The sequence below is a fragment of the Coregonus clupeaformis genome, unplaced genomic scaffold, assembly GCF_020615455.1.
Source record: "Coregonus clupeaformis isolate EN_2021a unplaced genomic scaffold, ASM2061545v1 scaf1137, whole genome shotgun sequence".
Taxonomy (NCBI): Eukaryota; Metazoa; Chordata; class Actinopteri; order Salmoniformes; family Salmonidae; genus Coregonus; species Coregonus clupeaformis.
The window spans coordinates 166,922-178,758 of NW_025534591.1; the positions used below are offsets into that span (position 1 = coordinate 166,922).

The 11,837-nt window shown below is 42.9% G+C and overlaps 1 protein-coding gene across 1 annotated transcript in view; it reads right to left on the reverse strand.

The window, feature by feature from the left end:
• The window catches only part of LOC121531580 (potassium voltage-gated channel subfamily C member 1-like), a 47,950-nt gene extending 41,407 nt beyond the window's left edge, over window positions 1-6,543 (reverse strand). Inside the window, exon 1 of the mRNA XM_041836858.2 lies at window positions 4,797-6,543. Coding sequence (XP_041692792.2) covers window positions 4,797-5,378 — 582 coding nt within the window. The 5' untranslated portion in view covers window positions 5,379-6,543. The remainder of the gene's footprint in view (window positions 1-4,796) is intronic.
• Between the last annotated feature and the right edge of the window lie 5,294 nt (window positions 6,544-11,837).

The following is an 11,837-nucleotide window of genomic DNA, read 5'->3' on the forward strand; positions in this document are numbered from 1 at the left end:
ATAAAACGTATGTAGTATTTTATATTGAGTAAGTTTCTCCCTGGCTTCCCTGAGCTGGACAAGATCTTCAATCAGGTATCATCCTCAATTTCACACTTAAGGTCAATTTGCCATGTTGTTCTGAGGTTTTTACATTCTTTACTCTGCAGATGACTAAATATTCAGTAAAAAATAAAAATGTCCCTTGTCTCCCACATCATATTTTTGTACCAAATCTGAGTATGACATTAAAACATGTTCATTGTACAGATCACCTATAGTATGAATTCCTTTCATTAGCCACTGTTTCCAGTACACAGACTTCTTTCCTATCCGTAGCTTAGGATTGTGCCACAATGATGAGTATCCTTGTTTTAGATGTGAAATTCCACATATCTTGTGTACTGTCCACCACACCTCTTTTGAGTGTAGTAAAATTGGGTTGGGAGTTTCAACAGACCTCTCCCCTGTAAGGACTATGTGACAGAGTATCAACAGACCTCTCCCCTGTAAGACTATGTGGCAGAGTACCAACAGACCTCTCCCCTGTAAGACTATGTGTGACAGAGTATCAACAGACCTCTCCCCTGTAAGACTATGTGGCAGAGTATCAACAGACCTCTCCCCTGTAAGACTATGTGACAGAGTATCAACAGACCTCTCCCCCTGTAAGACTATGTGGCAGAGTATAACAGACCTCTCCCCTGTAAGACTATGTGACAGAGTATCAACAGACCTCTCCCCTGTAAGACTATGTGGCAGAGTATCAACAGACCTCTCCCCCTGTAAGACTATGTGCAGAGTATCACAGACCTCTCCCCTGTAAGACTATGTGGCAGAGTATCAACAGACCTCTCCCTGTAAGACTATGTGGCAGAGTATCAACAGACCTCTCCCCCTGTAAGACTATGTGGCAGAGTACCAACAGACCTCTCCCCTGTAAGACTATGTGTGACAGAGTATCAACAGACCTCTCCCCTGTAAGACTATGTGACAGAGTATCAACAGGGGTGAAAGGATAACTTAGTTCCTGTTCTATTGTTATCCAATCCAAACCAGCATCCCTTTTGCCCCAATGATTCGCCAATTTAGCCATTTCGAATGATAAATTGTACAATTTAACATCTGCTAAACCCAAGCCTCCTACATCCCTTGGTGAGCACATCTTTCTTCATATTGATCCGGGGTTTGTTCCTATCCCACAAAAAGTATTCAGTTAATTTGTCATATTGTTTAAAATACCGGTCTGAAATATTCATAGGTAACATTGCAGAGATATAATTAAATTGTGGGACCACAACCATTTTAATCACGTTGATCTTTTCCCATTAAGAAAGTTTCATATTTTCCCATTTTTTTCTAAATTGGTCTTAATCTTGACTAGTAGTGGCTCAAAATGTAGTCCCCATCACCTCCTCCAAATTTTAGCTCAACTAAATACCCAAATATTTCATCCCAGTAGGAACCATTTTTAATTAAATGGGGGAACGGTTCCAGAGTAACATTGAGCATCGCTTCCGACTTATTCCAATTAATTTTGTAGCCTGACATCCTAGAATATGATTCAATACAAGTAAGTAATGGTGGTACAGACTGATAAGGATCAGAGACCAGCGGTAGAATACCGTCTGCATACGTAAGCAGCTTGTGTTCTTTTCCTCCTCCATGTACACCCCTAATTTCTGGATATGTCTCTCCCGAGTGGCGCAGTGGTCTAAGGCACTACATCGCAGTGCTAGCTGTGCCACTAGAGATCCTGTTTAGAATCCAGGCTCTGTCGTAGCCGGCCGCGACCGGGAGACCCATGGGGCGGCGCTACAATTGACCCAAGGTAGGGGAGGGAATGGCCGGCAGGGATGTAGCTCAGTTGGTAGAGCATGGCGTTTGCAACACAAGGGTTGTGGGTTTGATTCCCACGGGGGGGCCAGTATGAAAAAAATTAAATAATAATAATAATGTATGCACTCACTAACTGTATGTCACTCTGGATAAGAGTGTCTGCTAAATGACAACAACAAAAAAATATAATATATAAATATGTTCTTATCATTGTCGCAAGAGGCTCTAAAACTATGGTAAACAGGAGAGGGAGAGCGAGCAACCCTGCCTCGTGCCTCTAGAAAGACTAAATAAAGGAGACATAGTTCCATTCGTCAGTACTGTTGCTTTAGGATTGGAATAGAGGACCCCTATCCATTTACATTTAAGTCAGGTCCAAAACCAACATTTTTCTAGGGTTCTTAAGAGAAAAGCCCACTCCACCCTATCAAATGCCTTCTCAGCATCTAAAAGGAGACGGCAGCGGTAGGAACTATATTTGAGCGGTTTAACGACATGAGATGGAAGAGCCTCCTCATATTATCAGTTGAGGTCCTGTTCTTAATAAATCCTACTTGGTCACTATGTATGACATTAGGTAGTGCCTTCTCTAAGCGTATCGCAAGGGGTCTTAGTAAGAATCTTACAATCAACATTAAGGAATCTGATAGCTCTAACATTTCCCAGGTTCTGTAGTATCTCTATCCTTACTAGGGATCAGCGATATCAAAGCCTCATTAAAGGTGTTCGGAAGGGAGCCATTTTTTTTTAATGCCTCCTGGTAAACCACTGTCAATACAGGTACAAGAATGTCAATATACTTTTTATAATATTCTACAGGAAGGCCATCCAGACCAGGTGATTTCCCTGCTTTCATAGATAAAATGGCGGCTCTAACCACCTCTTCAGCTATAGTACAGCCCAGGTCCTCTACCTGGCTATCTGATAATCTAGGTAATTCTATACCAGACAAAAACGTTTCCATATCTATGGGGCTCGCTGAACAGGAGGATGTATATAAATCTTCATAAAGACGTTGAAACACACTGTTTATCTCTTTGGATGAGGTCACCATCTTATTGCCCTTCTTAATTGCTGGGATTACATTAGAAGTGTTCTGCATTTTTAGTTTGTCTTGCTAGTAGCCTGCCGGTCTTCTCACCTCCCTCATCATAACTGGTTCTAAGTCTAAACAGCTATGCATTTCGTGCAAACGAAACGTCAATTTGCAGGCAGTTTGAAACGCGCTATCTGTGAAATGTCTTGCCAAACCCCTTTCCAAGACACACATCTCTGTTTCTAATCGTTTTTAACTGCTTCAGCCCCTTCTCTCTTCTTTTTGGACGCATGTGCTATTATTTCCCCTCTAATATATGCTTTAGAAGTTTCCCACACCGTGGAAACCTTTTCAGTTGAGCCTATGTTGATCTAAAAAAAAAAAGGATCTAAGATCATCTGCTAGTGATTGGCTAAATACCTCATATTGTCATAGCATGGTGTTGAGTCTAAATCTACCCTTCCTCACATTTTCGGAGTTTATGTCAACATGTAACTCTACTATAGCATGATCAATGGGACCAATCTTGCAATCAATCACATTATTAACCATGAAATTAGATATCAAGAATAAATCTATTCTGGAGTGTGTCTTATGACAGTGGGAGAAAAATAAGTATATTCTCTATCATTAAGATGGACTAATCTCCATATGTCTGTAAGGCCCATATCTTCTGCTGTATTGCAAGTTTATCCTTTTTTTTTTGTGGCGTTACCTGTAAATGTACTTCTATCAATCATATAGTCCATCACTTGGTTGAAGTCTCCAGCAAGGATGATCTGCCCCTCCATATTTCCCAGTATAACGTTGACCTCATTTAAACAGTCAGGGTCCTCCTTGCTGGGAGCATTTATGTTGCATAACACAACCTGAATCCCATTTATAAGAGCCTCAATGCAGATGAGCCTGACAAACTCACCAGTGTTGCTTCAACATTACAAAATTAAGTATTTTGCTTATCAGAATAATCACCACATTTTGTTTGGAATTACATGAGCTATGATAAACTTCTGCAACCTAGCCTCCTCTAAATTTCAGTGCCTCTGTTAAATGTGATTCCTGTATGAACACAATATCCGCCTGTTTTGATTTTAAATATGTCCGAATCTTTTTCCTCTTCACTTGGTTACCACAACCATTTATATTCCAAGAGATCATGTTTGCATAACCATTAGCCATATTTGCGCTGAATGGTCCCGGGGATCGAACCCACTACCCTGGCGTCACAAGCGCCGTGCTCTACCAGCTGAGCTACAGAGGACATAAATACCAACATCCCAGGTAAGCTATTCTCATGTTCCCGGAGGTTCCTGGTACAAAGACATTTAGTACCTTTTCACACTATTGTGCCAACCTGAACCATAGGCCAACTGTGCTGTCTTTGATCTTTTATTTTCACATTGTGCTTTCCAGCACTGTTCCATGAACCATGGTGGATGCTTAAATAGGCCTGTGCAGTACAGCTCAGCTTGGCATGGGTTGGCTCAGCTTAGTAAGAAAGGGTTATAATACTCGTGGTGGGATGCACTTGGCTTTCTCTGTTTTTGCTGACATAAGCTGTGTCCCAAATGTCACCCTATTCAGTGCCCTACTTTTGACCAGAGCCCTATGGAATCTAGGGGTGAAAGTAGGCTAGTAGTTAATTTGGCCTGGTTACAAATGCCAAGGATCCATTGGTCAATAATTGTTCCTTCCACCTGACTGTTACAGTAACATTCTCCTGCTGTAGAGATCCCTGAGGAGTCCCCGGGGAGTGGATTAGCCTACCATGTCAAGGTCACTCTCACACAGACCCTCTCCACATCACATGGCTGGAGGCCCTCTATCAATCTCCATCTCTGTAAATCTCTCATTCATCATTAACCACATATCCATCATTAGGCTTAATATCAATTGGAAAGGAAAATAGACATTATGGAGCAGAAATATCTCTCTTACTCACCCTTGCATATTTAGAAGAGTAGGGGTCTTCAAACAGAGCCCACATGCGTTTCTGCCAACGACCCCACAGCCCCCCTGCCTTTGCGTCGGTAGAGTCCCCCTGCGCCAGCCTCCTCGTCATCTCATCTGCCTCATCACCGACCCCATCCCCCGGGTCGGCCACGACCTCCGGGTCCTGATCATCATTACTGGTCAGGTCGAGCAGGGCACCCCCGCCGAAACTATCAAGCGCTTCTTCCGCCTCCCTGTGCTGGCTATAGGTCATCCAGCAGCAAGGCTCCACGTCCGTCTCATCGATGCCCCAGAAGGCCAGTTCCTCCTCGTAAAGAGGTCCGCAGACATCCGCAGGGCAGTGCAGTTTACCAGTTCGGTAATAGTTAAGGATATGGGCGAAAACAGCCGGGTGGCGGTCGAAAAAGAACTCCTCATGTTTGTCGTCCCAGTCGAAGTGGCTAGGCGCGTCGGGTTCGGCCAGACAGGATAAGCGGGTGCCGGGCAGGGTGCGCAGGGTACCGCGGTATGTCTGGTGCTTGGTCCCTCCCACGTTTATCACAATGCGATCCTTTTCGTCGCTCAAGCCCATCGCGTCCCTTAGGCATGTCTCCAATAAGTTCCCAGCATCACAACGGCAACTCTATGAGCACCGGTACGCCACCGCGGGAGGGGGAAAAAAAACGCGTGCAAGTGCAACACATACACAGGGAAAGGGAAGAGATGAGGCTAGGCTGTAGGACAATGCACAAAATACATCTGCTGCTGGTTGCAGGCTGTAGATCCTAAATAACAAGTGTAGGCCGACAGGACTGATTTAGCACATATTCCCTCTGATGATACCGGATGCCCCAATGTTTCCACAACCTGTCATGGAAATCAATCACAAGAGGGAAAACATTTAAATTCAAAATGATAGCCAATGTAGCCAATGGCATGCCATTAACAATGTATTGGGAGTTTAAAATCCGAAACCATGGATGGTGGTTTAAATCCGAAACAATGGATGGTGGTTTAAATCCGAAACAATGGATGGTGGTTTAAATCCGAAACAATGGACGGTGGTTTAAATCCGAATCAATTGATGGTGGTTTAAATCCGAAAGGTGAAGAAGATAGAAATGGGTGTTGTTCCTTCTTTCTAATCCGAATCCAACACAAAGACTCTCTTCCTGTTGTGGTGGTTTTGGTAGAACCAGTTAATGACATTCATGGTAAGCAAGGTGAATGCGGTGTTTGACTGCTTTCCGTGGTGCTGAAAGGACAGCACCAGTTCCTCTCTCTCTCTCGCTCTCTCGCTCTCTCTCTCTCTCGGAGACACCCTGCTTGCTATTCAGACTGCTATCCTTCCTCGCATGTATCTACTGTCGCTTACCTTCTCCCCAAAACGACACGTTCAAATCAAGTTTCCCGTTGAACGAAACAGTGAGAGCAACCGGTAGCTGCAGCCTACTATAACTGGATCAGGCACCGCGTATTTTTCCCATTCGCGCAGGTGTCCGTGACTGTGTTTTATCTCCAGCGGGTAATTGTTGTTTTCACGTATGCATTTGGCGGATCAAATGCCTGTGATTATCTCGTGTTCGAGCCTGCAGGGAAGCGAGCAGTCAACTGTGACACCATATGAAGTCTGAATACGGAAGGAGGGGAGACAGGAAGGCACGCGCAGATCCTCTATTCTCTGTGTTCTCTGACTGAGCAGTGCTCGCGGAGGTGATTCTCTTCAGAATCCTCAGAAATGACTCGAAAAAGAGACGCGGATGTTCTGGAAACACCGTGGAAGATGAAGACGTCGATTCCCACGGGGGGGGGGGGCAGTATGAAAATGTATGCACTCACTAACTGTAAGTCGCTCTGGATAAGAGCGTCTGCTAAATGACTAAAATGTAAAATGTAAGAAGCGTGGAGCATGTTGAAACTGTCTTCGGAGTTCATGCATTCACTTATTTGTTTGCCTCCATGCAGCCCCTCTTTATACAAAGTGATTTCGTATGAACAAAGAGAGAGAAGGCCAGTGATGCCACAACAGCCTCTGAATTTAGTTCCCTCTCTCTTCACCATATGGTAGGAGTAAGGAGGCTATAATAAAATCATGATGGTGTTGTTATGGGCATTGCCAACAGAGTGCGGTGTTGCCCATGTAGTTCCCTGCACGTGCCTCTGTCGTCTTGTCCCTCTGTCGTCTTGTGCCTCTGTCGTCTTGTCCCTCTGTCGTCTTGTCCCTCTGTCGTCTTGTGCCTCTGTCGTCTTGTCCCTCTGTCGTCTTGTGCCTCTGTCGTCTTGTCCCTCTGTCGTCTTGTGCCTCTGTCGTCTTGTCCCTCTGTCGTCTTGTCCCTCTGTCGTCTTGTGCCTCTGTCGTCTTGTGCCTCTGTCGTCTTGTCCCTCTGTCGGCTTGTGCCTCTGTCGTCTTGTCCCTCTGTCGTCTTGTGCCTCTGTCATCTTGTCCCTCTGTCGTCTTGTCCCTCTGTCGTCTTGTGCCTCTGTCGTCTTGTGCCTCCGCAATGATCCATTACGATGACGTTACACTATGATTATGTCCCAAATGGAATTCCCTATTTAGTGCGTTACTTTTGACCAGGACCCCTAGACTAGATATGCGGAGAAAGACCCTATGCTCTTTTTAATCTAATTATTTAGACATTTGAACGCAGCAGTGTAATAGTGGAGGTTATCTTAATGTTTAGCTGGAAAATAAATGCGTATGTTTGTTTGTTGAATATTTGTTTGTAGTGTAATAATAACAACAACAACAACAACAAACTTGAGCAAAAAAACAGAATATTGCTCCTCCTAACTCCTATTGCCTATGAAGATGCATACTTTTTATAAACTTTTATTTATTCAAGCTATCCCAATTGAGACCAGGGTCTCATTCCCAATGGTGCCCCGTGAGTACGAACATTTTCTCACAAACAGGAAGAAAAATTAACATTACAAATAAAAGACGAAGAAGAATACAAACAGCCACAAGCCATGCTCTCTTTTATCTGTCCTCTGTACCCCCCTCGTCACTCGGTGGGCAGTTTCCAGTCTCGGTTTACACCGTCATTAGTAAAAGGGGGAGTTTCTACCGATTCTGGGTGAACATATCTCGAGATTTCTGTCACAGAATTCGAGTTCTTAGAACGAGAAGAAGTTTCTTCTTAGAATCTTGGGCACACTGGTATCACGCAGACTTGAATCATTTCTTCATCTAAATTAACGGACCTGAAGAGTCGAGCATCATGACTGTCGTTGGCTGCACGAAGTGTGTCAAATTCATGCTCTTTTTCTTTAATTTCGTTTTCTGGGTGAGTTGAGCCTTCTTTAAAATTTCGTTTATCTTGATGCTACTTTAAAGTGATTATCATCACATTTCTTCGGTCTGTAGTTTTATGATACATAAAAGTGCATCTTGAATGTTTTTTTGCTTATAACATAACTTTGAGTCATTCCGAATTTTTATGACAACTTTAATTCTATTTCGGCTCTGTAACCAGCTAGTATCACCGAGGTACTGAAATGAGCTACGATTCAACACTGTTATGATACAGGTTCCTATCCTATGATAATCTCACACACGTTTTTATTTTGTTTCAATGGTCCAACTGATGACCGTGTGAAAACTGTAGTGGTTCAGTAAGCCAGTCCTGGAAGAGGTACAATCAATGATTTATATATACACTGGAGTACCGATAGGGGGCGGTGTGTTGAAGCCACCGTATTTTGGAAGCTATATAAATTAATGTATTAATATCTACATTCGTTTTTGCCACATTGATTATATTACAGACACCTAAATGCATACTTTTAAATTATATTATGTGAGCTAAACATAGAAATTAAAAATGAACAAATATATAAAAACATTTTCCTTAAAGTATATATATTTTTTAGAGATTACTAATGTTACTGTCCCCATTACAAAAAACAAAATAACTTAAATACATGTATGTTTGTCCTTGAAACATTTAATTGAAATACTGTAGAATTCCATTGATTCCTATGGAGGACTGCTCCTACTGGGGAGTGCCAATATGGCCGCCCGTTGGCTACAAAGCCTCTCAATGTCCAATACATAGCATCAGCAATCCAGGGTTTATATACATTATTGGGTAATATAAACTTTTCAGTTCTGGTATTAATTAGCCCACCCCTGTGTGTGTGTGTGTGTGTGTGTGTGTGTGTGTGTGTGTGTGTGTGTGTGTGTGTGTGTGTGTGTGTGTGTGTTTGAGAAAGGGGGGCATCAATAGATGAAAAATAACTACACAGCCAAACTCCCTGGGCCAGGGCAGGTTACCCCTGATCAACAGGATCAACAGGATCAACAGGGTCAACAGGATCAACAGGATCAACAGGGTCAACAGGATCAACAGGGGGAACATCCTTGCATGACTTTGAGACTGTGTGACCGACTCAATCTCAGTCTCCTAAATCTTCACACGATTAGGGGGCTGGACACAATGGCAGAATACTAGTTTGATTCTCACCAGTACTCTTCATTCAGTGTGTGTTTGTGTGTGTGTGTGTGTGTGTGTGTGTGTGTGTGCGTGCGTGTGTGTGTGTGTGTGTGTGTGTGTGTATGTGTGTGTGTGTGTTTGGTGTGTGTGTGTGTGTGTGTGTGTGTGTGTGTGTGTGTGTGTGTGTGTGTGTGTGTGTGTGTGTGTGTGTGTGTGTGTGTGTGTGTGTGTATGTGTCCGTGTTGTGGTAGGAAGCATGCGAGTGTGACTCCCTCCAGTTGTTACCAGATGTGCCAGGCAGGGCAACACAGAGAGCCAGGGAGCAGACCTGGGTTGAAATACTATTTGACTCCCTCCAGTTGTTACCAGATGTGCCAGGCAGGGCAACACAGAGAGCCAGGGAGCAGACCTGGGTTGAAATACTATTTGAAACCTTTCAAATACTTTCAAATACTACCTGCAGCTAGCCGTTAGAGTGTCGGGCCAGTAACCAAAAGGTTGCTAACTCGAATCCCAGAGCAGACAAGGTGAAAAATCTGTTCGATGTGCCTTTGTGCAAGGAACTTAACCCTACTTGCTCCAGGGTTGACAATGGCTGACCCTGGCTGTGCCCCCACTCTCCGAGGTTGTCTCAGGGGGAGTTGGGATATGCAAAAAACACTTTGCACTTTTGGCACTATTCTATTAGTTCCATTGCACCAGACAAGCTCAGTCTAGCACAATGTTAGTATTTGAAATGTTTTGGAATACCATTTCAACCATGGACTGATGGGGGAGAAGGGGCACCAGAACGTGGAGGAGAAGGAGACCGTTTCTCTTTGACATTTCCTTTGTTCCCACACGCTTCCTTGTCAAACTAACTGCACTAGCTAGATTCTGTGACTGGTGGTTTGATCGTTTTTAGACTATGTTCAAATGTAGAATTACTTGGCAGTGTTTAGATTATATTCAAATTTAGAATTACTTGGTAGCATGTAGGCTAGGTTCAAATGTAGCATTAATTGGTAGCATGTAGGCTAGGTTCAAATGTAGCATTAATTGGTAGCATGTAGGCTAGGTTCAAATGTAGCATTCATTGGTAGCATGTAGGCTAGGTTGAAATGTAGCATTAATTGGTAGCATGTAGGCTAGGTTCAAATGTAGCATTAATTGGTAGCATGTAGGCTAGGTTCAAATGTAGCATTAATTGGTAGCATGTAGGCTAGGTTCAAATGTAGCATTAATTGGTAGCATGTAGGCTAGGTTCAAATGTAGCATTAATTGGTAGCATGTAGGCTAGGTTCAAATGTAGCATTAATTGGTAGCATGTAGGCTACGTTCAAATGTAGCATTAATTGGTAGCATTTAGGCTAGGTTCGAATTAGGTTTATTTGGTAGTGTTTAGGCTAGAGTGGCATGTTGGTAGCCTGTGCGATTTCCAAAGCATTTTTTATTTATTAGTACTAGTTATTTGCTCACTCTCAAATTCTATATTTATTTTTTACAAAGGAGATTCAGAGTTGAGGAAAGAGGTGCGTGGGTTGCTTACTACTGTAGTGTAAAGGCCACAGCCAGTCTTACCCCTCTGTTAAACTTCTGTTCCGACCATCATGGACTATTCATTCCTTTAGAAGTTATACAGATGCGGACAGCATGCTTTTCTTACTTTTGCTAGCATCATTGTGTTCCTGTTTTCTTTCTTTTGATTTCACTTTTTTTTTTAAGTCCTCAGCTTTTAATGGTGACTATTCCTTTTTCCTCTGTCACCCTGTTTAAAAAACAAACATTATGTGAAATCAGCACAAAAGTAATGCAGCATATCCTGGATACTAGCTTGCCTGTGATTTATTGTAACCTCCTTTAGTGTTGTTTTTACTGAGGAGCTGCATGTGGTGTCAGGAGAAACACAGACAGTCTTTATTTTACTCTGGTCACCCCTTTGTCCCATTGAGGATTCCGTTTCCTGCTTCCTGGTTCTAGAACAATGGAGTCCAGGACAGACATGAGCTAAATGTGCTGAAAGGTTTTCACAAACACTGACAGATTGGAGAGGGTGACAACTGTCACAGAATGCTTTACAGTTACCTGGCCTAGACCCCAAAGTGCAAGGCAAATTGGCTATGTACAGTGTTGTAACAATGTGCAAATAGTTGAAGTATGAAAAGGAAAATAAATCAACAGATAAATATAGGTTGTATTTACATTGTTGTTTGTGCTCCAGTGGTTGACCTGTTCTCATGGCAACAAATCTTGCTGCTGTCACGGCACACTGCGGTATTATTATTTTTTTTATTTTTATTTTACCTTTATTTAACTAGTCAAGTCAGTTAAGAACAAATTCTTATTTACAATGACGGCCTACCAAAAGGCAAAAGGCCTCCTGTGGGGACGGGGGCTGGGATTAAAAATAACAATATGGGACAAAACACATCATGACAAGAGAGACGCCACAACACTACATAAAGAGAGACACCACAACACTACATAAAGAGAGACACCACAACACTACATAAAGAGAGACACCACAACACTACATAAAGAGAGACACCACAACACTACATAAAGAGAGACACCACAACACTACATAAAGAGAGACACCACAACACTACATAAAGAGAGACACCACAACACTAC